Source organism: Symphalangus syndactylus, chromosome 17 (assembly GCF_028878055.3).
Source record: "Symphalangus syndactylus isolate Jambi chromosome 17, NHGRI_mSymSyn1-v2.1_pri, whole genome shotgun sequence".
In the NCBI taxonomy this organism is placed as follows: domain Eukaryota; kingdom Metazoa; phylum Chordata; class Mammalia; order Primates; family Hylobatidae; genus Symphalangus; species Symphalangus syndactylus.
Genome location: NC_072439.2, coordinates 15784925 through 15811866, shown reverse-complemented (window position 1 = coordinate 15811866; position 26942 = coordinate 15784925). Strand labels below are relative to the sequence as shown.

At 51.7% G+C, this 26942-nt stretch overlaps 1 protein-coding gene and 1 non-coding gene across 8 annotated transcripts in view; one reads left to right on the top strand and one right to left on the bottom strand.

The window, feature by feature from the left end:
* The window catches only part of HIF3A (hypoxia inducible factor 3 subunit alpha), a 71001-nt gene that overhangs the window by 24264 nt on the left and 19795 nt on the right, over positions 1-26942 (top strand). For 3 of the 7 annotated variants that reach the window (XR_010116530.1, XM_055248565.1, XM_055246919.2), the window contains exons 1-10: positions 262-318; positions 7400-7590; positions 8743-8888; positions 12348-12432; positions 12793-12905; positions 13275-13483; positions 16267-16373; positions 16611-16758; positions 24538-24656; positions 25856-26046. Coding sequence is in view for 6 of the 7 variants with exons in the window: in XM_055248565.1 (XP_055104540.1) it covers positions 293-318; positions 7400-7590; positions 8743-8888; positions 12348-12432; positions 12793-12905; positions 13275-13483; positions 16267-16373; positions 16611-16758; positions 24538-24656; positions 25856-26046 (1335 nt within the window). In the remaining variant the exon portion in view is untranslated. Of the gene's footprint in view, positions 1-261; positions 319-1639; positions 1722-7154; positions 7190-7399; positions 7591-8742; positions 8889-12347; positions 12433-12792; positions 12906-13274; positions 13484-16266; positions 16374-16610; positions 16759-24537; positions 24657-25855; positions 26047-26942 lie in introns of those variants that run through there. The other 4 variants (XM_055248567.2, XM_055248569.2, XM_055248568.2 and 1 more) reach the window with 4 other exon arrangements.
* Positions 9981-10088, bottom strand: LOC129467098 (U6 spliceosomal RNA). The gene has a single exon (XR_008652247.1). It is a non-coding gene; the product is annotated as a U6 spliceosomal RNA (small nuclear RNA).

Here is a 26942-nt window from a genome sequence, read left to right as displayed (position 1 = left end):
TAGACAAGGCGCGGCCAGCCAACGGTGCGGGCTACACTGCCGAGGAAGTCCGCGGCGAGGGGCGTGGTTGGGGGGTGTGTATTACACGGTATCCCCCCTCCTTGCCTTTCCAAGTCTTTTCCTCTGGTTCCGCCTCCTTTTCAGGAGTGACATACCTTCGCCCAATCAGAGCCGCGGGCCTGGCGCGGCACAGCCAACCGCGCGGCATGGGGAGGAGCTGGGGAGGGGGCTCGCAAGGCCAGGGGAGGGGGCTAGGGGCCTCCGAGGGCTCCGGAGCGGCGACTGGCGAGCCATGGCGCTGGGGCTGCAGCGTGCAAGGTACTGAAGTTTGGGGGCAGGAGTTCTGGGAATTGGGGGGCTCTCCTCCTGGAGACCCCTGAGCTGGATTGTGGGGGGGGGGGTTCGCGGGTGCGAGCCAGGAACGCCCCCGGGCGCGCAGTTGGAGGCACATCCCCGCCGCACTCTCCACCCTTAGAGACTGCAGGGGTGGGGGATTCCCTACGTCTCTGGCTGTCCCGCCCCTCTGGCCAAGAGCGGCTTCGGGGTTCCCGATTTCTCGCTACCCAAGGCTCGCTTACCTTCCTGGTTGGGAGTGGAACTTGGGATTCCTGATAAATTAGGGGTGATTGCATTTGAGCAGTCCCCAGGCTTCTGCGGGAGATATTCGCCCTCCACATATTGATCCCTCTGGCCTCTGAACCCCCCAAATTGAGGGTGTTCTTTGCCACCAGGTCCCTGGGATCCTAGGTGATATGGGATACCCCTAAATGGAGCCTTCTCACATATAGGGAGTCCCTTGGAATGGCATTCAGCTCCTGAGTTCAAGAGAGGAGAGATCTCTGATAGTACCCTTCCTGACACAGTCTCCTAAACGTTGGGTTTCCCTAGAAATGGGCAGAGGGGAGCCCCTTTCAGAAGCCATCTGGGACCCTTCCCAAGAGACTTTTTGTATCCTTTCAAAAGCCAGAGTCACCCCCTTAAATAACAGGGAAACAAGCTGGACCCACTTCCCAAAGTCCAGCCCCTCATCTCACCCCTGCACCCCCATCCTGAGAGACAGGGGAGCCTCATCTAAGCTTTATTTTGGGGAGACTCCATGGCGGGGTGCTGTGAGCCTGCAGGCTATGATGGGAGCGCCCCCTGCCGCAGTACTCAGCTGGGGTCATCCCGGGCAGAGGGTGGGTTTCTGGGTTCACCTGCCCAGCAGGTGCAGCTCTGCTGGAACACAGGGGAACGTGTGCCCTGGGGCCGCTGCCAGGGGGTCTCATCTGGCCATGTTCTCATGGGACCCTGGAAAATGTTCTAGGTCCTCAGCTTTCCCTGTCCAATATGAGGCACCCAGTAAGCCTCACCCCCTTCCCTCCTCCCTGGCTTCTCAGGCCTGATTGGATCCGTGCACACCCCATCTTTCTAACCCCCCCATCCTCTCCCCCGTCCCCCACTCTATTCCAGGCCCTGGCTCTGGGCCTACCCGGGAACTCTATCCCACCCCTTTTGGGCCAGCTGTCATCCCGCCCCTCTCAGCGCCCCCTCCTGGCTGGGTGGGGGCCCCTCTTGGCTGAGCTGGGGTGCCCCCCCCCCCACCCAAGGCCGGCCCTTTCCTGTGGAGTCATCTCACCGCCGCGCGCACCCACTCGTAACTCGCACCCGGGTCCTGGCTGCGCCGCGTCCCCTCCTGCACCCCCTGGATGGCCCTTCAGCCAAAGGGGGCCTGGGCGATGGTGAGTGGGCGCCCCACACCCCCTTTCCCCCTTCCCTTCCTCCAGCTGGGGCTGGCTGCCATCCCACTGTGGCCAAGGATGCTCTTGGGAAGTCCCTGGTGGGTACGGCTTGCAGCCCAGAGTGCCCAGTGAGGTACAGTGTTCCCGGAGAAGATAGGATTTTGGGGACCAGCACCCTACCGGATTACCATGTCCTTGGGAACAGGCAGAGTCGGGAGCAGAGAGACTCCCCCAGACCCCCATGCTAAGTCCCTTTGCAAACCCAAACCCTGCCTCTGGTCTCTCAGGACGCCTCTCTGCAATGCCAAGAGGCATCCTTGCCCAGTCACAACCTAAGCCCCCACCCACCAAATCCTCTGTGCTTTTCATAAGACCCCCCACAATACCCAGCTGGGTGTCAGAACAGAAAAGCCCAGAAGTAGCCCTGAATGTGGGCAGGGACTCCCTGCTTTTATTATGCCTTCCTCATGGGTGGCAAGTTCTTCAGGGCAGGGAAGAGGTGAACTTCTCTCCTTCCTGGTTGGAGGGGGGCACTGGGCCCCAACCCCCATTCTCAGGCCTCACCCTGAGCCCGCCAGGCCCTGGCCCCACCCCCTGTTCTTGGCTGGAACATAGAGGGTGGCAGGGTTCCAGCTGCACGTCCCAAGCTGGGCAAAGTGCCAGGGGGCTGGACCAGGGCTGGGCATGGGGCCAGCTGGGGCGATCTGGAGGCAGCAGGGGTGTGACGGGGGAAGGGAACCGAGGCTGCTAGGCAAAAGAGGGGCAGGGCAGGGGCCTCTTGGGTGGTGGGCACATCTGCCAAGAGCACAGGCCCCAAAGACAGGGTTCAAATCCCATCTCACCCACTTCCTGGTGGTGTGGAATTGTGTCAGTGACTGCTGCTCTGAGCCTCAGTTTCAGATCCTGGAAATACAGGCAGGCCGGGCACAGTGGCTCAGGCCTATTATTCCAGCACTTTGGGAGGCCGAGGTGGGCGGATCGCTTGAGTTCAAGACCGGCCTGGGCAACATGGCAAAATCTTATCTATATTAGAAATATGCAAATTAGCCAGGCATGGTGGTGAGTGTCTGTAGTCCCAGCTACTCAGGAGGCTGAGGTGGGAGGATGGCTTGAGCCTGAGAGGCAGAGGTTGTAGTGAGCCAAGATCAGGCCATTGCACTCCAGCCTGGACAACAGAGCCGGACCTTGTCTCAAAAAAAAAAAAAAAAAGCAAAGAAAACTGGGTATCACACTCCCTTTCCACCACCCCAGATCAAGATGAGGAGCCAGTAGTGAGGAAGCAGACGGTGGGGGGCGGGACACCCAATAGGTGTGCCACAAACTGAGTTCAAGTCAGAGTAGAGAGACCTGGCTTGAATCCTGGCTCTGCTACTAAAAGCTGTGTGGCTTCTGGCAAGTTTCATCACCTCATTGGGCCTGCTTCCTCATCCGGAAAATGGGGAAAGTCATTGCAGGAACATGGTCAGATTCACTGAGGAGTGGTTGAACATAGTTCAGTGTCGATGGAGGGCGCTGGGTTACTTGGGCTGGGGATGCCATTGCTCCGAATCTCAGTTTCTGCCTCTTTAAAAGGAGAGATCGCTTCTCTTGCTCAATAGGGTAGTAGTAAGGACTTAATGGGTTCTCTAGCTCCGTGAGTGTTCAACACACCAATGCTATGATTATTACGGTATCACTGTTATTTAGTCCTCCTTTTAAGATGCTTGTGTAAAAACCACATATGTAATTGCATGCACACAGCACACTATGGGGCATATAGAGTAATCCACAGGTTACTCTAAAGCCCATGAAGCTCCTAAGCCCATGCTTTCCATCTCTGATACGCACAGAGGGAGAACAGTAAGTCTAACCTTGGCCGGGCGCGGTGGCTCATGCCTGTAATCCCAACATTTTGGGAGTCCGAGGCAGGTGGATCACCTGAGGTCAGGAGTTCGAGACCAACCTGGCCAACATAGTGAAACCCTGTCTCTACTAAAAATACAAAAATTACCCAGGCGTGGTGGCAGGTGCCTGTAATCCCAGCTACTCAGCAAGCTGAGGCAGGAGAATCGCTTGAACCTGGGAGGCAGAGGTAATAGTGAGCCGAGATCGAGCCACTGCACTCCAGCCTGGGTGACAGAGCAAGATTACGTTCACACAGCTTATAAGTAGTCACACAGCTTGTAAGTAGTAGAGCTTGTAAGTATTAGCTTATAAGTAGTGGAGTTTATAAGTAGTAGAGTCAGGATTGGAACCCTGAGCCAGAGGAACTAGCCCCCAGTCTGCGTAATGGGAAAGACCCACACTTCCCAGTAGAATATCCAGAGGGCAGTCTGGGAGCTGGAAGGAGGGTCCCTCCGCAGCCACCAGCTGGCTCGTTCTATGGAAGAAGCAGCCCAGCCACAGAGGATTACAGAGCCCAGCTGCCTGGGAGGTGGGGCGCTGGCCCCACCTCCCTGCCAGTTCCCACTCCCTGTTCCCTCTGTCGGGCCCCCAGCTCTGTGAGGCCCTCTCGCCCCCACCCTCTGGGCAGGAAGACAAACAGGGCTGGAACAGAACAGGACGGAATGTCCTCTGAGGCAGGCAGGACTGAGGCCCCTGCCCCCACCAGCCAGGAGGGAGGGGACGGGGACAGGGGCTGTATCTCCCCTGCTCCAACCCTTCATCCAAACTGCCCCCTTCTGTGCCTCCCACTCTACTGTACTGAGGATTTTATTTTCCTTCTGCCTCCAGACAGGAAAATATCCCCTTGCCCTGGGGGATGGGGCCTGCAGGTCTCTTGCCTGAGGCTAGGGTTGATGCCACCCCAGAAGCACCTCTGCTCTTGAATTTAAGAAGGGACAGTGTCCCCTCCTAGAGGTTCTGCTTCCCTCGGATGGGTCCCAAGGAGGGGATAAGAAAAAGCCTGAAGACTGGAAACTCACCCCCCAGATTCAAATCCCAGCTCTGCCAGTTGTTGGCTTTGGGGCTTCTTGGGCAAGGACTTCACCTTTCAGAAGCTCAGTTTCCCCATTGTAAAGTGGAAGTTTAAAATGCCCCCCTCCGCTGGGCACGGCGGCTCACACCTGTAATCCCAGCACTTTGGGAGGCTGAGGTGAACAGATCACTTGAGGTCAAGAGTTCGAGAGCAGCCTGGCCAACATGGCGAAACCCCATCTCTACTAAAAATACAAAAATTAGCCGGGTGTGGTGGCAGATGCCTGTAATCCCATCTACTTGGGAGGCTGAGGCAGGAGAATTGAACCTGGGAGGTGGAGGTTGCAGTGAGCCGTGATCGTGCCATTATACTCCAGCCTGGACGAGTGAAACTCCTTCTCAAAAAAAAAAAAAAAAAATTAAAAATTAAAAAAGTAAATTTTTTTTAATTTTTAATTACGGGCTCACACCCGTAATCCCAGCACTTTGGGAGGCCGAGGTGGGCAGATCACCTAAGGTCGGGAGTTCGAGACCAGCCTGACCAACATGGAGAAACCCCGTCTCTACTAAAAATGCAAAATTAGCTGGATGTGGTGGTGCATGCCTGTAATCCCAGCCACTCGAGAGGCTGAGGCAGGAGAATCGCTTGAACCCAGGAGGCGGAGGTTGCGGTGAGCCGAGATCATGCCATTGCACTCCAGCCTGGGCAACAAGAGCGAAACTCCCTCTCAAAAAATAATAATAATAATAATAAATAAATAAAAAATAAAATGCCTCCCTCCTAGGGGTCCCCTGAGGATTGGATGAATACATATAGAATACATAGTACAGGGCAAGCACATAAATGCTTAGCAAATGACAGCTGCCTATTACTAATGGTAATATTTATCAATATTATAAATGTAGATGAGACTATATATACAATATACTACACTAGACTATATATACAATATACTAGATGTAATACATCATATAATAATTTATTTTGTCTATTTTTGTTAATTTGTTTTTTGTCTTTTTTTGTTTGTTTGTTTTGAGACGGAATCTCGCTCTGTCACCTAGGCTGGAGTGCCGTGGTGCGATCTCGGCTCACTGCAATCTCCGCCTCCCAGGTTCAAGCAATTCTCCTGCCTCAGCCATTTGAGTAGCTGGGACTACAAGGGGCCCACCACCACGCCCGGCTAATTTTTTGTATTTTTAGTAGTGACGGGGTTTCACCGTGTTAGCCAGGATGGTCTCTATCTCCTGACCTCCCGATCCGCCCGCCTGAGCCTCCCAAAGTGCTGGGATTACAGGCGTGAGCCACCGTGCCCGGCCTGTTTTTTTGTCTTTTTTTAGAGACAGAGCCTTCCTCTGTCACCCAGGCTGGAGTGCAGGGGCACAATCATGGCTCACGATAACCTCGAACCTGGGTTCAAGTGATCCTCTGTCTCACCCTCCCAAATTATAGCCACTTCCGGCTGTAATTTTGTATGAAAGTAAAGAGGCCGGGCGTGGTGGCTCACACCTGTAATCCCAGAATTTGGGGAGGCCAAGGTGGGAGGATCACTTGAGTTCAGGAGTTCAAGACCAGCCTGGGCAACAAAATGACACACTGTCTCTACAAAAAATACAAAAATTAGCTGGGCGTGCTGATACGCACCTGTGGTCCCAGCTACATAAGAGGCTGAGGCTGAAGGATGGCTTGAGCCTAGGATATTGAGGCCGCAGTGAGCCATGTTCATGCCATTGCACTCCAGCCTGGGCAACAGAGCGACAGCGTGTCTCAAAAGAAAAGAAAGAAAAGAAAAGAGAAACTTTGGGTTCAGACAGATCTGGAGTTTGAATTTGAAGACAGTGGCAGAAACAGGGAGAAGAGCTAAAATCCTGGACATAAACTCAGGCCCATAGAGAGAGAGAAAATTTGAGAATTTAGGTAGACCGTTGTTTAAAGGCAGGCTTCCCTATTTGTGGGCAGGCACTGCACCTCTCTGAGCCTCGGTGTCCTCATCTGTTCAATGGGACGTTATCAACTTCCTTCTGGGTTGCCTGAGCATTAGGCGGGTTAACATTAAGTTTCGCACTTGGCACTGGGAGTGACAAAATAGTAAAAGCTGGATAAGTGGCAGATATTTCTGATAAAACAACACTTATTCTTCCAACCCCACATGCAAAATGTAGGTATTTGAAGTGGATTACAGGGCAGGGTGAGTGGTAAACAGAACAGGTTGCTTTGCTGTGTCACCCTGGCGGGTCCCTGCCCCTCTTAAGGGCCCCTGTTGGTGGTTAGTCATTAGACTTTGAGATCTATGTTCCAAGATTCACAGGACGGCTCAGTTGAGGGAAAAGGGCAGAGGAGGAGATTCTGGGAAACTGCAGGGCAGGGGGCCTGGGAGGCTGTAGGCCTCTCCTTCGTGGGCCCTCCCTCCTCTGGCTCCGGGCCAGCTCAGCCAGCCCCCTCCCAGCAGGGGCCCCCAGGCGTCCCTAGCCCGGGAAATAAACTGCAGATAAGTCAGGGAGGGGACAGAGCAGCCCTAGGCGCGCCACAGAGAGGAGCGAGGCACCGGGGGCAGCATGGACTGGCAAGACCACAGGTAAAATCAGGGCTAGGAAGGGCTCCACAGTGTAGCCCTTCCAGGCCCAGGGAGCGCCGCGAACTCAGCAAGGCCACACATCGGGGCCTGCGCAGCCGCGGCCCAGCACGCCACGAGCCCCGGCCCCACGTGGCAGCTCCCCACGTACTCGTCCTGTCCTCCTCTTGTCTTTCCCGAGCCGCCACCAGTGAATGCTGCCCATGCCCTCAGGTCGACCACCGAGCTGCGCAAGGAAAAGTCCCGGGATGCGGCCCGCAGCCGGCGCAGCCAGGAGACCGAGGTGCTGTACCAGCTGGCTCATACGCTGCCCTTCGCCCGCGGCGTCAGCGCCCACCTGGACAAGGCCTCTATCATGCGCCTCACCATCAGCTACCTGCGCATGCACCGCCTCTGCGCCGCAGGTGAGCCCAGCCCGCGGGAATTCCCGTCTTGGCCAGGCCCCGCCCACGGAAAGCTACATCCCAGGGAGGCCCCTCCTCCGGGAAGCCTTATTCTGACAAAGCCCCGCCCCCTGGTACATCTTTTCGGTGGAGCCCCACCCCTGGAATCTACTTCCCAGGGGAGGCCCCGCCCCCTTTGAGTTCCTGGCCTGATGGGAGTTCCGCCCCCTTCGAAGTCCGTCGCTTGTGAGGCCCCGCCCCTGGAACGCGCCCTTTGGAAGCCCCGCCTCCTTAGGACTCAGAGAATCCCCTAACCCTTCAACTCTTAAGATTTGGTTCTCTAGGAGACCCTCCCAGATGGATAGGCCCTGGTCTCTCGTAATATATCCACTGGGAGGCTGCGCCGCCCAACTTTTCGTTACTGTACCTGAAAGTCCCTTGTCCCTTCCCCACCCCTCTAGTTCTACATCACTTGTTCTCTTAGTAGGCATCTCCTTGAATTTCCACCCAGTTAGAATTGAATCCTGCAGTGGGCTTTGTCACGCACGTGCACGCGCGCGTGCACACACACACACATACACTCACACATAAACCCCGTAGAATCCCAGGACCCTGAAAGCGGGGGAAGTAGCGTTATTCTCTGGGAGGCTCTGCCCATTTGACTTCCCTGCCCCATAGAATTTTACTTTTCTTGGAGGCTTTACCCCCTTAGAAGTCTGTTCCCTGGGAGTCCCTACTTCTCTAGAGTTCTGTCCCTTTGGAAGGTCCTGCCCTCCATGAGTTTCGAACCCCTTCGAGGCTTCCCCCTCAGCTCTATATTACAATTCCCCTTAGGCCCTGGCCCCTTCATATTTTGACCCTGGGGAGTTCCATCCACTTAGAATTCTGTCCTCCTAGGAGGCCCACTCACATCCTTAGAATTCTGTTCCCTTGGGAGACTCCTACTTTCTTAGAATTCTGCCACCCTGGGAGGCCCTGCTTCTAATTCCAGTGCTTCTTGGTCCTGCTTTCTTCCTTGGGAATCCAGGCCACTAGGATGTACCCCCACTTCCTTGAGGGTGCATGTAAGTTTCTCTGACTGAGGAAAGGCAGAGGGAGGCTAGCCCAGGGTCAGTCCATAATTCAGTCCATAACTGACTAGAGATGCCCCCATCCCCCTGTCCCGGGTACCAGGGGAGTGGAACCAGGTGGGAGAAGGGGGAGAACCACTGGATGCCTGCTACCTGAAGGCCCTGGAGGGCTTCGTCATGGTGCTCACCGCCGAGGGAGACATGGCTTACCTGTCGGAGAATGTCAGCAAACACCTGGGCCTCAGTCAGGTGAGAGGAGCTCCTTGCTCTGTGCCTGGCCCTGTACTGGTGATGCTGGGGATACAGTGGTGACCAGGACAGCCATAGCCCTACCTTTATGGGACTCACGATACAAAGGGGATATAGGTATGTCACTAGACAGGAAGACCCAGAATGGTCAGGGCTGGGATGGGACAGTCTAGGTGGCTGTGAGAGCACAGGGGTGGGGTGTACCTGACCCAGCCTGGGTGGGAACGGAGGGCTTCCTGGAGGAGAAGACATCTGAGCTGAAATCTGAAGAACTTAGCCGGTCAAAGGGGTATGGAGAATGGATGGGATCAGTGAAGATCAGGAATGTACATGGCAGAGGGAAGAGAGGAGGCAAAGGCCAAGAGGTGAGAAAAAAAAAAAAAACAGAATAATTTGGGGAAATAAGTTGGCCACGTGCATTGGCTCACACCTGTAATCCCAGCACTTTGAGCGGCCAAGATGGGAGGATACCTTGAGTTCAGGAGTTCAGTGTTTCACCTGGGCAACATGGCAAAACCCTGTCTCCACCAAAAATACAAAAAATTCGCTAGATGTTGTGGCACACGCCTGTGGTCCCAGCTACTTGGGAGGCTGAAGTGGGAAGATCACATGAGCCTGGGAGGTGGAAGTTGCAATAAGCCAAGATCACACCAGTACACTCCAGCCTGGGTGACAGAGCAAGACCCAGGTGCAAACAAACAAACAAACAAAAATAAAATACAATAAAAAGTTTATCCTCCCAGGTGCAGAGTGCAATAGGAGAAGCTGAGAGACAAAAGGCTAGAGAGGTCATCAGGTTAGCCTGTGGCCAAATTTAAGGCCAAATTATCTTTATCTCCAGGGCCCTGGGGAGCTATGGAAGGATTTTAAGCAGTGGAGAGGTTGTGCCAGAAAGGTAGAATCAGATTTACATTTTTGAAAGATCCTGTAGGTACAGCATGGAGGTAGATTTGGAGGGAGTGAGATCAGAGGTTGAAAGATCAGCAATGGGTAGATGCCAGTCTCAGGTGGGAGAAGAGGAATAGGGGCAGGGACCATGGGGATGGAAAGATAGGAACAAGAGACATTTAGAAAGTAGAACTTACTTTTTTAATTAACATGGAAGGCTTCATGCATTTGCATATCATCCTTGCACAAAGGCCATGCTAATCTTCTCTGTATTATTCCAATTTTTAGCATACATGCTGCCTAAGCAAGCATAGAAAGTAGAACTAACTTTAATTCATCCTTACAGCAAGGCCTACAAGAAGGTTCCCATTCTTTTTTCTATCTCACATAAATGGGCTCCATAGTTGGTATCTGTTCCTTTTCTCTGCCTCGTTACCCCACTCCTGGTACCAATTTCTCTGTTAGTGTGAGTGAGCTTTTTGGACCCAGAGAGATGAATGTCCCGAGGTCCCAAAGCTAGGAAGTGGCACAGCCAGGATTCGACTCCAGCTACAAGACATGTCAGAGGAGTGAGATCTCCCTCTTTCCCTATTCACCAGCACCAGCACCAGCACCAGTACCAGCACCATTCACATGGTGAGCCAATAGGGTCCACCTTCACCTGTGTCCCCTCCTCCCAGCACCAGGCTCATTTCCTAAATTGAAATGAAGAGTTGGGTTTTCGGCCTGCCAGAAAAGTGTGATTTGAATGGAGTCTCATCTCAGGGCCTTGCGCTTACTGTTCCCTCTTTCTAGAATACTCTTACTCCAGGGGGCCATAAGGCCAGCTCACTTGCTTTGTTCAGTGGTATTTTTAAATGTCACCTCTTCAAAGAAACTGTCTAGACCACTCTGTCTAAAGCAGCCTCCCATCATTGCGTCACCTTGTACTGCTTTTGTTTTCTTCGTGTTACTTGTTATATTGCTATTTGTTCTTTCATTCACTGTCTGTCTCACCCCACTGGCCAGTAAGCTCTTCAAGACAGGGATTTGTGTGTGCAGTCACCGTGTCCATACCATTTAGAAGAGCCAGGGGTGGTAGCTCCCACCTATAATTCCAGTACTTTGGGAGGCCAAGGTGGGAGGATCACTTGAGCTCAGGAGTTTGAGACCAGCCTGAGCAACATGGTGAGACCCCCATCTCTACAAAAAAAATTTTTAAAAATTAGCCAAAAGCTGGATGTGGTGGCTCACGCCTATAATCCCAGCACTTTGGAAGGCCAAGGTAGGCAGATCACTTGAGGTCAGGAGTTCGAGACCAACCTGGCCAACATGGCGAAACCCCGTCTCTACTAAAAATACAAAAATTAGCCGGGTGTGGTGGCACATGCCTGTAGTCCCAGCTACTCGGGAGGCTGAGGTGGAAGAATCGCTTGAACCAGGGAGGCGGAGGTTGCAGTGAGCCGAGATCGCACCATTGCACTCCGGCCTGGGCAACAGAGTGAGACTCCATCTCAAAAAAAAAAAAAAAAAGGGCCGGGCGCGGTGGCTCATGCTTGTAATCCCAGCACTTTGGGAGGCCGAGGCGGGCAGATCACGAGGTCAGGAAATCGAGACCACGGTGAAACCCCGTCTCTACTAAAAATACAAAAAAATTAGCCAGGCGTGGTGGCGGGCGCCTGTAGTCCCAGCTACTCGGAGAGGCTGAGGCAGGAGAATGGCGTGAACCCTGGAGGCGGAGCTTGCAGTGAGCCGAGATTGCGCCACTGCACTCCAGCCTGGGCGACAGAGCGAGACTCCGTCTCAAAAAAAAAAAAAAAAAAAAAAAAAAATAGCCAGGTGTGGCGGCGTGTGACTGTAGTCCCAGCTACTGAGGAGGCCAAGGTGGGAGGATCGGATCGCTTGAGCCCAGGAGGTTAAGGCTGCAGGAAGTCATGATCTCACCACTGCACCGCTGCATTCCAGCCTGGGCAACAGAGCAAGACCTGTCTCAAAACATAGATAGATAGCCGGGTGCAGTGGCTCACACCTGTAATCCCAGCACTTTGGGAGGCCGAGGCGGGTGGATCACAAGGTCAGGAGATCAAGACCATCCTGGCTAACATGGTGAAACCCCGTCTCTACTAAAAAAAAATACAAAAAATTAGCCGGGTGTGGTGGCAAGCGCCTGTAGTTCCAGCTACTCGGGAGGCTGAGGCAGGACAATGGCTTGAACCCGGGAGGCGGAGCTTGCAGTGAGACGAGATTGCGCCACTGCACTCCAGCCTGGGCGACAGAGCGAGACTCCGTCTCAAAAAAAAAAAAAGATAGATAGATGATAGATAGATAGATAGATAGATAGATAGATAGATAGATAGATAGATGGATGGATGAGGGCCTGGCACTTGGTATGTGCTGAATAAATGCTTGCTCAGTGGGTGGATGGATGGATGGATGGATGGATGGATGGATGGATGGACAAATGGATAGATAAATGAATGGGGAGACTGGTGAAATCATCCAGGCTCACCAACTGGAGCAGGGGAATGAGGATGGGATGGAGGAGAAGGGTCAGAACCCCTAGTAGACCTCCACCCCTCTCATCCCTGGCAGCTGGAGCTCATCGGACACAGCATCTTTGATTTCATCCACCCCTGTGACCAAGAGGAGCTTCAGGACGCCCTGACCCCCCAGCAGAGTGAGTTCCCTGAAGGCCTCTGCCCCACCATGCAGAGGAGGAAGCTGAGGCTCCACGCCTCCCTCAGCATATCCCCACCTCCTGTGGAACACCAGGCTAAGACAAGCAGGACGAGGAGAGATGACCCTGCCCTGGGGTCTGTGGGGACAAAGACCCTGCCCTGGGGGAGTCTGAGGGGACACATACAGCCCTGCCCTGGGGGGTCCAAGGGGACACATACTACCCCTGGGGGACCCTCTCTGGTTCCAGGTCCCAATTGTTGGGATGAAGCTGGGGAGGCCTGAGCAGCCAGAGTGCCGGAGGGCACTGGGCCTGTGTGTAGCTGCCTGTGACCTTCCCCCTGCCCCCGGGCATCCCCAGCCCTGTCCAGGAGGAAGGTGGAGGCCCCCACGGAGCGGTGCTTCTCCTTGCGCATGAAGAGTACGCTCACCAGCCGCGGGCGCACCCTCAACCTCAAGGCAGCCACCTGGAAGGTGCGCAGGGCCGGGCCAGAGGAGGGCGGGGATGCTGGGGCTGGGTGTGAGCCCCGAAAGATCTCGAAAAGTGCTGGAGTCCAGGCATCTCCTGGGCTGGGGACCCTGCGGGGCTCACTCAGGTCAGGTCTAGCGGGTCCTCAGGGCATCGAGGAGCGTGGGTGCCTGTGGAGTTGGGACCTGGAGTTCCTGTAAGCTCTCTTAGGATGGGTTCCTATGGGCCTGGGGCTGGGGATCCTCAGTCCCTTTGAACCTGGAGCCTTCACGGGGTTGGAATCTCAGCTCCCTGATGGGCCCTCAGGATGCATCTTCCAACCCCATGGGTGGCCCAGAGGCACCACCGCCTTGTCCCCTCATCTCGGCCCCCAGGTGCTGCACTGCTCTGGACATATGAGGGCCTACAAGCCCCCTGCACAGACTTCTCCAGCTGGGAGGCCTGACTCAGAGCCCCCGCTGCAGTGCCTGGTGCTCATCTGCGAAGCCATCCCCCACCCAGGCAGCCTGGAGCCCCCGCTGGGCCGAGGGGCCTTCCTCAGCCGCCACAGCCTGGACATGAAGTTCACCTACTGTGACGACAGGTGGGCAGGGGCCCCCTCTTCCCTCTGCCCAAGTTCAAGTGCTGTTTCCCTCCCCACCTTCACACCCCCGCATTTCTCTCTCTCCTCTCTCTCACTTCATCCATCTCTCTCTCTTTGTGTGCCTGCCTGTCTCTGAATTTTCTACATGTCTTTTATATCTTTTTTTTTTTTTTTTGTAAAAACGCTGTCTTGCCATTTGCCCAGACTGCTCTCAAACTCCTGGGCTCAAGCCATCCTCCCACTTCGGCCTCCCAAAGTGTTGGGATTACAGGTGTGAGCCACCGCACCTGGCCTCCTTTTATCTTTCATTCTATTTCTGTCTCTGAGTCTTTCTCTTAGTGTCTATCTCTCTTTGTCCCTTTTCTTAAATGAGTCGATTTGTGTCAAGCAGTTAGTATGGTGCCCAGCACACAGGAAGCATTCAATAAACTGTCATTAGGCCAGGCATAGTGGCTCACACCTGCAGTACCAGCACTTAGGGAGGCTGATGTGGGAGGATTGCTTGAGACCAGGAGTTCAAGACCAGCTTGGACAACATAGGGAGACCCCGTCTCTACAAAAAATTAGCCAAGCGGGGCCAGGTGCAGTGGCTCACACCTGTAATCTCAGCACTTTGGGAGGCCAAGGTGGGTGGATCACCTGAGGTCAGGAGTTCAAGACCAGCCTGGACAACATGGTGAAACCCCATCTCTACTAAAAATACAAAAATTAGCTGGGCGTGGTGGCGCATGCCTATAATCCCAGCTACTCGAGAGGCTGAGACTGGAGAATTGCTTGAGCCCGGGAGGCGGAGGTTGCAGTGAGCCGAGACTGCACCATTGCACTCCAGCCTAGGCGACAGAACAAGACTCCGTCTTGGAAAAAAAAAAAAAAATTTATTGGGCGGGTGGCATATGCCTTTAGTCCCAGCTACGCAGGAGGCTGAGAGGAATAATTGAGCGCAGGAAGTTGAGGCTGCAGTTAGCCGTGATTGCACCATTGCACTCCAGCCTGGGCAACAGAATGAGACACTGTCTCTAATAATAATAATAATAAATAAAATAAACTGTTATTATTTGTTCACCCTCTATCCTTCCTTTCATCTCTTCTTCTCTCCCCCTCTCTTCCTTCTGTCCTTCTCTTCCTTCTTCGGTCTATTCCCTCGTCCTGGTGTCATGCTTAGGAACGGTGACTCTGGATTCAGCCTGCTTGAGTGTCAGTCTTGGCTGTGTATCCTTAGCCAGATAACCTTACCTCTCTGTGCCACAATTTCCTCACCTATCCTGTGGAATCATAACAGAACCTGCCTTGTACGGTCGTTCTGAGCAGCTCAGTGAGTTTCCCGGTGCAAAGCACAAGTATCTAATTTTTAAATCATTATTGTCATCATTACTTTGTTGTTGTTGTTGTTGTTGAGGTGGAGTCTTGCTCTGTTGCCCAGGCTGGAGGGCAGTGGCAGCATCTTGGCCCACTGCAACGTTCGCCTCCCGAGTTCAAGTGATTCTCCTGCCTCAGCCTCCCAAGTAGCTGGGATCACAGGCGCCTGCCAACACGCCTGGCTACTTTTTGTATTTTTAGTAGAGATGGGGTTTTACCATGTTGGTCAGGCTGGTCTCGAACTCCTGACCTCAGGTGATCCGCCCACCTCAGCCTCCCAAAGTGCTGGGATTACAGGCGTGAGCCACCGCACCCGGCCTATCATCCTCATTACTTTTTGTTTATTTTCATTCTTCTCTTGCTTTTTCTGTTTTTTTCTTCCCCTCTCTTCCTCTCTCCTATGTCATGCATGTTGTCTCTTTTTCTGTCTTTTCTTAGCTCTTCTTCCCCTCTCCACCCCTTCTCTTCCCTTGTATTAGTTCCCTATTGCTGCTGTAATATATTACCCCGAACTCAGTGGCTCCAAACAACACAAACTCACTGTCTTACCGTTCTGGAGGTCAGAAATTTGAAATGAGGCCAGGCACTGTGGCTCACGCCTATAATCCTAGCACTTTGGGAGGCCAAGGCAGGAGGATGGCTTGAGGCCAGGAGTTCTGGATCAGCCTGGACAGCATAGTGAGACCTCATCTTAAAGAAAGAAAAAGAAATTAGAAATGAGTTTTACAGGCCAAATTAAGGCTGTGTTCCTTCTGGAGGCTCCAGGAAAGGATCTGTTTCCATGCCTTTTCCAGCTCCTAGAGCTGGGCCCACCTGCATCCATCTCCCCATCTCAAGACTAACGTTAGGCAGGCCGGGCGAGGTGGCTAACACCTGTAATCTCAGCACTTTGGGAGGCTAAGGCAGGAAGATTGAGCCTGGGAGTTCAAGACCAGACTGGACAACATAGTGAGACCCCCATCTCTACAAAAAAATGCAAAAGGTAGCCAGGCAGGGCACACACCTGTAGTCCCAACTACTCAGGAGGCTGAGTCAGGAGGATTGCTTGAGACTGGGAGGTCAAATCTGTGGTGAGCCATGATTGCACCACTGCACTCTAGTCTGCGTGACAGCGTGAGAGCCTGCCTCAAAAAACAAAAACAAAACAAACAAAAAACTTCTAATGTCATCATATCTGCAAAGTCCCTTTTGCCATGTAAGATACCATATCTACAGATTCCAGGAATTAGGATGTGGACATCTTTGGGGACCATTATTCAACCCACCACACTCCTCTTGTTCTGTTTCTTCCTCCTTTTCTGTCGGTTACAATCCTTCTCGACATCTTGCTGGCTGTGTTCCTGTGTCCTCTGCTGCCACTTCCCTCTACCTACCCTCCCTCTCATCCAGTAGCATCCTGACCAGACCACACTCCACCCCACCCCCAGGATCGCAGAAGTGGCTGGCTATAGTCCCGATGACCTGATCGGCTGTTCCGCCTACGAGTACATCCACGCGCTGGACTCCGATGCGGTCAGCAAGAGCATCCACACCTGTATGTATCCCATTCCCCAGGTGTGAAGCCAGCTGCCGCATGGCCCCCAGCTGACACCAGGACCCCCCAGCTCCCCACACCCCAGGATGCACTGCCTCCCCACCTCAACACCAGCTCCCTGCTCCCCAAGCCCCAAGGAACCGTCTCCTTCCTTGCCCCCTCATACCCAGTCCCCAGATCTTTCTCTCCCCGTTTGCTACCTTGGTGGCCCTGACCCCTCCCGATCCCCCTCCTCAGTGCTGAGCAAGGGCCAGGCAGTAACAGGGCAGTATCGCTTCCTGGCCCGGAGCGGTGGCTACCTGTGGACCCAGACCCAGGCCACAGTGGTGTCAGGGGGACGGGGCCCCCAGTCGGAGAGTATCGTCTGTGTCCATTTTTTAATCAGGTAAGCAGGAGGAGGGGTCGGGGTGGCTGTGTGTGGGCCTGATCTGCACGTGTGGACAGGTGTATGTGTGTGTGTGTGTGCATGTGAGCATGCATGTGTATCATGCATAAGTGTATGTGAGGGAATGTGCACGTGTACACATATGAGGGATGTGTGTCGCCATGTAAATGGCGGTGTGTGTGTCTGCATGGACACAGGTATGTGTATGGGTGTGTAGACTGTTAATTAATTAATTTTTTTTTTTTTGCGTGAACCTCTGCTTAAGTGGACTGTTAATTCAAATTAGAAAGGGCTCTTTATTTGGCCTGGCATGGTGGCTCATGCCTGTAATCCTAGCACTTTGGAAGGCTGAGGTGGGCGGATTGCCTGAGCTCAGGAGTTCGAAACCAGCCTGGGCAACATGACAAAATGCTGTCTCTACCAATAATACCAAAAATTAGCCGGGTGTGGTGACGCATGCCTGTAATCCCAGCTACTCGGGAGGCTGAGGCACGAGAATCATTAGAACCCAGGTGGTGGAGGTTGCAGTGAGCCGAGATTGCATCAGTGCACTCTGGCCTCGGCAACAGAGCGAGACTCCGTCTCAAACAAACAAACAAACGAAAGGACTCTATATTCAAGTTAAAATAAGAAGTGTAACAGAATCACGGTGTCTTTTTTGCTTTTTAAAATTTGATGTGGCTCACGCCTGTAATCCCAGAACTTTGGGAGGCCAAGGGAGGAGGATGGCTAGAGCCTCGGGGTTCAAGACCAGCCTGGGTAAAGTGGTTAGGACCCATTCTCAAAGAAAAAAAACCTGAAAACAAACCAAAAACAAAAACCACACACACAAAAAGATATATGGTTTGCATACGGTAAATTCTCTTTATGGTACACAGTTCTGTGAATTTTTGACACATGCATGCAGTTGTGTAACCACTATCACAATCCAGCTATTGACCAATTAGTGTGATTATAATAGTGGTTACACAATTACCACGATTTTTTTTTTTTTTTTTTGATACAGAGTTTTGCCCTTGTCACTCAGGCTGGATTGCACTGGCACGATCTCAGCTCACTTCAACCTCTGCCTCCCAGGTTCAAGCGATTCTCCTGCTTCAGCCTCCCGAGTACCCGGGATTACATACAACAACATGCCCAGCTAATTTTTATATTTTTAATAGAGAAGGAGTTTCACCAGGTTGGCCAGTCTGGTCTCGAACTCCTGACCTCAGGTGATCCACCCGCCTCAGCCTCCCAAAGTGTTGGGATTAGAGGTGTGAGCCACCGCACCTGGCCCATGTTGTGGTTTATATCAGTAGTTCCTTTGTAAATAGTGAATAGTATTCCATGGTATGAATAGAGCACAGTTTTTTTATCCATTCACCAGTTAGAAGACGTTGGGCTGTTTCCAAGTTTGGGTGATTACAATAAAACAGCTACTGTAAACATTCTCATACAAGATTTTATGAGATCACATGCTTTCATTTCTCTTGGGTAAACAGCTAGGATTTGGAATGGATGGGTTATATAATAAGTGTATATTTAATCTAAGAAACTGCCATGGCTGGGCATAGTGGCTCACGCCTGTAATCCCAGCACTTTGGGAAGCCAAGGAAGGAGGATGGCTAGAGCCTCCGAGGTGAAGACCAGCCTGGGCAAAGTGGTTAAGACTTAATCTCAAAAAAAGAAAAACAAAAAACCTGAAAACAAACCGAAAAAAAACCCACAAAAATATATATGGTTTTCATGCAGTAAATTCTCTTTATGGTACACAGTTATGTGAATTTTGACACACGCATGCAATTGTGTAACCACTATCACAATCCAGCTATTGACCAATTAGTGTGGTTACACAATTACCATGATTTATTTATTTTTATTTTTATTTATTTATTTATTTATTTATTTATTTTCTGAGACAGAGTTTTGCCCTTGTCACTCAGGCTGGAGTGCACTGGCACGATCTCGGCTCACTTCAACCTCCGCCTCCCGGGTTCAAGCAATTCTCCTGCTTCAGCCTCCCGAGTAGCTGGGATTATAGGCACCCGCCACCAAGCCCAGCTAATTTTTATATTTTTAGTAGAGTCGGGGTTTCACCATGTTGGCCAGGCTGGTCTTGAACTCCTGACCTCAGGTGAGCCACCCGCCTCTGTCTCCCAAAGTGCTGGGATTATATGCATGAGCCACCACACCCTGCCATTACCATGATTTTTTACGCAAAAATATTCTCTTGTAGTAAACCCCTCCCACACTCCCATGTCCCTGGCAACCACTGTCCTCAGACCCCAGAGTTTTGCTTTTTCCAGAGGGTCACATACAGGGAATCGTACAGTATGTAGCCTTTTGGGCCTGGCTCTTACTTAGCTTGATATATTTAAAATTCTTCCATGTTGTGGTTTTTCTTTCTTGGTTTTTTTGTTTTGTTTTGTTTTTTGAGACAGAGTCTCATTCTGTTTCCCAGGAGTGCACTGGTGCAATCTTGGCTCACTACAGCCTCCGCCTCCCAGGTTCAAGTGATTCTCCTGCCTCAGCTTCCCGAGTGGCTGGGATTATAGGCGTGCACCAACACGCCCAGCTAATTTTTGTATTTTTAATAGCGAAGGAGTTTCACCAGGTTGGCCAGGCTGGTCTTGAACTCCTGACCTCAGGTGATCCACCCGCCTCAGCCTCCCAAAGTGTTGGGATTACAGGCGTGAGCCACCGCACCCGGCCCATGTTGTGGTTTATATCAGTAGTTCCTTTGTAAATAGTAAATAGTATTCCATGGTATGAATGGAGCACAGTTTTTTTATCCATTCACCAGTTGGAAGATGTTGGGCTGTTTCCAAGTTTGGGTGATTACAAAAAAACAGCTACTGTAAACATTCTCATACAAGATTTTATGAGATCACATGTTTTCATTTCTCTTGGGTAAACAGCTAGGATTGGAATGGATGGGTTATATAGTAAGTGTATATTTAATCTAAGAAACTGCCATGGATGGGCACAGTGGCTCACGCCTGTAATTCAAGCACTTTGGGAGGCCGAGGAGGGCAGGTCAGTTGAGGCCAGGAGTTTGAGACCAGCCTGGCCAACATGGCGAAACACCGTCTCCACTGAAAATACAAAAATTAGCCAGGTGTGGTGGCACATGCTTGTAACCCCAGCTGCTTGGGAGGCCGAGACATGAGAATCACTTGAACCCAGGAGGCGGAGGTTGCAGTGAACTGAGATCACACCACTGCACTCTAGCCTGGGTGACAGAGTGAGATTCTGTCTCAAAAAATTAAAAAAAAAAAAAAAAAGAAAGAAACAGCCAGGACAGGGTGCAGTGGCTCATGCCTGTAATCCCAGCACTTTGGGAGTCCAAGGTGGGTGGATCACCTGAGGTCAGGAGTTCAGGACCAGCCTGGTCAACATGGTGAAACTCCATCTCTACTAAAAATACAAAAATTAGCTTGGTGTGGTGGTGTATGCCTGTAGTGCCAGCTACTCAGGAGGCTGAGGCAGGAGAATCACTAAAACCTGGGAGGCAGAGGTTGCAGTGAGCTGAGATCACACCACTGCACTCCAGCCTGGGCGACAGAAGGAGACTCCATTTCCAAAAAAAGAAAAAATAAACAGCCAAACTCCTTTCCAAAGTGGCTGTATCATTTTGCATTCCCATCAGCAATGTATGGGGGTTCCAGTTGCTCCACATCCGTGCCAGCATTTCGCATTGTCTGGGTGTTTGGGTTTGGTGTTACTTTTAGTCATTCTAATAGATGTGTAGTGGGAAAATCACGATGGAGCTTTTTTTTTCCATCATTTGTCATAGAAGCTTTTCACCATTTAGAAATGCAGAGGTATCCATGACAACATTATGAGGCAGACTTAGAATTATAGCTTTTCAGTCGTGCACAGTGGCTCATGCCTATAATCCCAGCACTTTCGGAGGCTGAGGCGGGCAGATGACTTGAGGTCAGGAGTTCAAGACCAGGCTGACCAACATGGTGAAACCCTGTCTTTACTAAAAATACAAAAATTAGCCAGGTGTGGTGGCATGTGCCTGTAATCTGAGCTACTTGGGAGGCTGAGGCAGGAGAATCACTTGAACCCGGGAGGCGGAGGTTGCAATGAGCAGAGATCAGACCACTGCACTCCAGCCTGGGCGACAGAGTGAGACTCCATCTCCAAAAAAAAAAAAAAAAGAAAGAAAAGAAAAAAGAATTACACCTTTTCTTTGAAGGTTATCTTATAGGACATGCACCAGTTTTCTAAAGCCTTAGGGGTTTTTCTAGATCTGGAGGAATGTTCTGAAATACAAATCAACATATACATATGTATATAAATTTTTTTTGAGATAAAATCATGACAATGCAGGCTGGAGTGCAGTGGCACAAATAGGGCTTGCTGCAGCCCTGACCTCCTGGGCACAAGCAGTCCTCCCATCTGAGCCTCCCAAGTAGCTGGGACTATAGGCACGCACTGACTTTTTTTGTGTTTTTTGTGGAGATGGAGTTTCATCATGTTGCCCAGGCTGGTCTTAAACTCCTGAGTTCAAGCAACCCACCCGCCTCAGCTTCACAAAGTGCTGGGATTACAGGTGTGAGCCCTGGTACCCAGCCTATAATCTTTTAAAAATAGGGATGGGGTCTCACTATGTTGCCCAAGCTGGTCTCAAACTCTTTGGCTCAAGTGACCCTCCCGCTTCAGCCTCCCAAAGTGCTGGGATTGCAGATGTGAACCACCATGCCAGGCCTACAAATCAGCTTATGCCTCATGTCTCTATCCTTCTCAGAGCCCTTCTGAAGCTCCCCAGTATCCTCAGGAGAAAGGCCAAGGGCGTTGGCGTGGCTCACCAGGCCGTGTGAAGCTCCTGCCTCCCTCCACTTCTCACTCACCCTCCGAATCCCGGGGCCTTTGCACAGGCAGTTCCTCCTGCCCAGAATGCTCTCTTCTCTTCCCTTCTCCCCTTCTCCTGAGTCGTGCCCGCTTATCCTTCCAGTCTCAGCTCAGACATCACTTCTGGAGACCCTCTTTCCTGAGCCCCTACATGAGCTCAGCTGCCCCCCACCCCCATTTTCTCTCCTGGTATCCTGTACTTTTGCACCAGAGCACTTAAAACCATTTGTAATTATCCTATTAACTTGTGTGTTCAGCCAGGCCTTCTTCGATCGCCCTTTTCAAAATTGCAAACTCCCATCACTGTTTTAGTTTCTCCGTAGTACTTACCACTATGTTTTTTTTCTTTTCTTCTTCTTTTTTTGAGACAGTCTCATTCTGTTGCCCAGACTAGAGTTCAGTGGCACAACCTCAGCTCACTGCAATCTTAGCCTCCCGGGTTCAACCTTCCAAGTAGGGATTACAAGCACCTGCCACCACACCTGGCTAAATTTTGTATTTTTAGTAGAGATGGGGTTTCACTATGTTGGCCAGGCTGGTCTTAAACTCCTGAGCTCAAGTGATCCACCCACCTCAGCCTCCCAAAGTGATGGGATTACAGGCGTGAGCCACTGTGCCTGGCCCTCCCTAGTATTACCACTATCTAACCCAGCGTTGTCCAATAAAAGCATGATGCCAGCCACATATGTCATTTTGGATTTTTTTTTTTTTGAGACAGAGCCTTGCTCTGCCACCCAGGCTGGAACCACATTAAAAAGGTAAAGAGAATGCTGGGCATGGTAACTCACACCTGTAATCCCAACAGTTTGGGAGGCCAAGGCCAGGAGTTTGAGAATAACCTTGGCAACATAGGGAGACCCCATCTTTACAAATAATTTAAAAATTAGCCCAGCATGGTGGCATGTGCCTGTAGTCCCAGCTACTCAGGAGGCTGAAGCAGGAGGATCACCTGATCCTGGGAGATTGAGGCTGCAGTGAGCCGAGATCGCACCACTTGCACTCCAGCCTGAGCGACAGAGTGAGATTCTGTCTCCAAAAAAAAAAAAAAAAAGTAAACAGAAGCATGTGAAATTAATTTTATTTATTTTTTAAATTTCATTTTATTTATTTATTTATTTTTTTTTTTTTGAGACGGAGTCTCACTCTGTCACGCAGGCTGGAGTGCAGTGGTGCGATCTCGGCTCACTGCAGCCTCCACCTCTGGGGTTCAAGTGATTCTCCTGCCTCAACCTCCTGAGTAGCTGGGACTACAGGCGCATGCCACCACACCCAGCTAATTTTTGTATTTTTAGTAGAGATGGGGTTTCACCGTGTGGGCCAGGCTGATCTTGAACTCCTGACCTCAGGTGATCCACCCGCCTTGGCCTCCCAAAGTGCTGGGATTACAGGCGTGAGCCACCGTGCCTGGCCTAATTTTAATAATACATTTTATTTTCATATTCAAGATCACACCACTGTGTAAGTAGCGGAGCTGGGATTCAAACCCAGGCCACTGACTACAGAGTCCTTGCTATGAACCACTACACAGTAGTGCTTGACGAGGAGATATTTGTGGAATGATGAATGAGTGAACTGAGTTTGTCACATGTGCACATATTCAAGCCCAAGTGTATGGAGCGTGTGAGCATATGTGTCCCTGTATGCACTCAGGTGTATGTGAGTGCTCCTGTTTGTGCCTGTGTGTACCGAGTGTGTGTATGAGTTCAATTGTGTGTGCTTGTATCTTTCAGGGGAATAAGGGTGGCTTTGATCCAGCCTAAATTGGGATGTTTCCAGCCCAGGGAGGGTTTATTGAGGGTGGGAAGAGGTCATAGCTTCTCAAGGAGCTGATGGGAAGACCAGGCCCACCTGCCTCCTGTCCTGAAGGGGGTTATGCAGATGAGATGCAAATGAGGGCCTGATCCTCAGCCCCACCCAACTCTCCAAAAGCCAACTTGCCCAGCGAGCATTTAGATTGTCTCTGCAGCCAGAGACTGTGTGAAGGGAGGTGCCAGGGACATAAGGATGTATTTCTAAACCTGTTCCCTTGAATATGAAAAATATCTATGAATAGAAACAGCATAAATAAAATCTTATTCATAAAAATTACAGCCCTATGAATTCTTCCTATTTGGTCATGTAATGAAGACTATGTTAAAAATATATTTTTTCATCAATACCTTTCTAAGAATATGTTTATAAGTAAAAATCTATAAAGAGAATATTTAGGTATTCTGAAGCCTTTCGCTCACCCCTCTCTTTGCCCCTGGGCCTCCCCTCTCTGTTCCTAGGTCTCCTCCCGCTTCTCTCTTTCAGTGCCGCCCCACCCCCTTCCCTCAGTCTTCCTCCTCTCTGCCCAGGCTGTGCTAAATGCCAGCTCTTTTTTCTGCCTTTCCTTTTACAGAAGGAGCTTGGGAAGGGACAAACTTAACTTTCTTTTAAAAATGCTGTCAGAATAGGCCAGGTGCAGTGGCTCACGCCTGTAATCCTAGCACTTTGGGAGGCTGAGGCAGGTGGATCACCTGAGGTCAGGAGTTTGAGACCAGCCTGGCCAACATGGTGAAACCCTGTCTCTACTAAAAATACAAAAATTAGCCGGGTGTGGGGGCGTGCTGTAATCCTAGCTACTCGGAAGGCTGAGGCAGGAGAATCGCTTGAACCAGGGAGGCGGAGGTTGCAGTGAGCCAAGATGACACCACTGCACTCCAGCCTGGGCGACAGAGTGAGACCTTGTCTTAAAAAAAAAAAAAAAAATGCTGTCAGAATAAAAAGCAGTCAACAAAAATGAAACCCTTGTAGGAGACAAATAAATGTGGGCAATTATTTTCTGCAAAATGCCCTCCAAGCCCCTGGGCGCCATTGCCTTCTGTAATAGGACATCACCTGAACAGGCTTTCTGGGCTGGAGCCAAGGACCCTCCCTGACTCCCACCTCCCTTTCTGCCTTGTACCCCAGCCGGGTGGAAGAGACCGGAGTGGTGCTGTCCCTGGAGCAAACGGAGCAACACTCTCGCAGACCCATTCAGCGGGGCGCCCCCTCTCAGAAGGACACCCCTAACCCTGGGGACAGCCTTGGTATGGGGCAGGGCTGGGGCCGGGAGGGGTTGTGTCCCCAGGGCCCTTGGGAGAAAGCCCAAGCACTTAACATGGCTCACCAGGCCCTGTGGGACCTGCCTTCTGCCTCCGTTCCCTGCGCACTCAGCCTCCAAAACACACAGCCTCCTAAGAGCTCTTGGAACACTCCAGCCTCGTGCCTCAGGGCCTTTGCACATGCAGTTTCCCAGAATGCTCTTCTCTCCTGTCCTCCCTCCCCTTCTGTGGCTATGGCATAGTTGCTTCAGTCTCTTGCTGGCCTCTGCTCTAAATCCTGCTGTGGCTCCACATTGCCCCCACGCTTCTGTCTCTTGCCTGTTCTGGCTTTGCTGCTCTTTGGCTTCCAGTAATCTTGATCCTCCTAAGTCTGGCTCCTTTCTCCCTCTTCCTTCGCTCTCCTGCCATCCTGGATGAGCCTCCCTCCCGGTCTGTCCTTCAAGACCTCACCTTCTCCAAGCTGTTGCTGGCCACCCATGCTCCTGGGTGTGGGGTGGGATTGCTGATAAAATATCCTTTCCTTTTCTGGCTCAGAGCTGGCTCTGGGCCTTGTCTTAACCTCTGGGGACCTTACAGCCTCCTTGAGGGCTTGGGGCCAGTCTTTTCTCCTAAGGTGAAAGCTCCCCAGAGCTGAATGGCCAAACGCTATTCTGAGCCACCAATCCCTTCCCCTTGGACCTTTCAGAGCCTCACCACAATCTGGCCACTAAAGTTCACACCCGGGCTGGGAGCAGTGGTTTACGCCTGCAATCCCAGCACTTTGGGAGGCCGAGATGGGCGGATCACTTGAGGTCAGGAGTTTGAGATCAGCCTGGCCAACATGGTGAAACCCTGTCTCTACAAATATTACAAAACTTAGCTGGGCACCTGTAATCCCAGCTACTCCGGAGACTGAGGCAGGAGAAACGCTTGAACCCAGGAGGCAGAGGCTGCAGTGAACTGAGATAGTGCCACTGCACTCCATTCCGGGCAACAGAGCAAGACTTCATCTCAAAAATAAAAATAAAGTTTACACCTGGCCCAGCAGGGGTCCTCCAGGCCCCTTCCTTACCCTCACACTAAGAACAGTGGCCATCCTGACTTGCTGAAGATGTCAACTGTGTTCCTGGGGTTGGTAAGGAGGGCTCTGGTCCTCGGCCCTCAGTCACCAATCCGTGTCCTCCCCATCTCCATGTGTCTTGCAGATGCCCCTGGCCCCCGGATCCTCGCCTTCCTGCACCCCCCTTCCCTGAGCGAGGCTGCCCTGGCCGCTGACCCCCGCCGTTTCTGCAGCCCTGACCTCCGTCGCCTCCTGGGACCCATCCTGGATGGGGCTTCAGTAGCGGCCACTCCCAGCACCCCGCTGGCCACGCGGTGCCCCCAAAGTCCTCTTTCGGTAAGCCATCCCACCCACGTGAGCCCTCAGCATCCAGTGCTCAGTCCCTCAAGTGGTCTTGGCCTGTGACTTAAACCTGACTGTTCTCTGGGCCTCAGCTTCTCCATCTGTGTAGTGGGGAGGTTGGGATGAGATGGGGTTGAGGTTCCTTTAAGACGCAGATCCAGATTCTTCGATTGTTAGAATTCCAGAGTCTGGCTCCGTCCAGGGAAAAACTCTCTCAAGCTATGTTTTTCCTCTGCTCTCCTAATAATGCACCAATCATCAACACAGAAGAAGACTTCTGTGACCAAATGTGGGCAATTTTTCCCACACACCAAGCAGCGGACACCAGCTGGGTGTCCTCCAATTCAATTCCGGCATCATCAACCTGGAGATAGTGTCAGATTTCACAGGTTGGGCCTCAGTCCCCAAGACTGCTCCTTGCTCTTCAGATGCCAGTCACAAGTCTGGGCCTCCCGAATTTCTTTTTTATTTTTATTTTTCTTTTTGAGATGGAGTCTCACTCTGTCACCCAGGCTGGAGTGCAGTGGCGTGATCTCGGCTCACTGCAGCCTCCACCTCCGAGGTTCAAGCAATTCTCTTGCCTCAGCCTCCCAAGTAGCTGAGATTACAGGCGTCTGCCCCCATACCTGGTTAATTTTTTGTATTTTTAGTACAGACAGGGTTTTACCATGTTGGCCAGGCTGGTCTCGAGCTCCTGACATCAAGTGATCTTCTGGCCTCGGCCTCCCAAAGTGCCGGGATTACAGGTGTGAGCCACCGTACCTGGCTCTTTGGGTTTGATTAATTTGCTGGAGCAGCTCACAGTAATCAGGATAACACTTATTTAGGTTTACTGGTTCATTGTCAAGGATATTGCACGGATACAGACGAAGGGATACACTGAGTGAGGT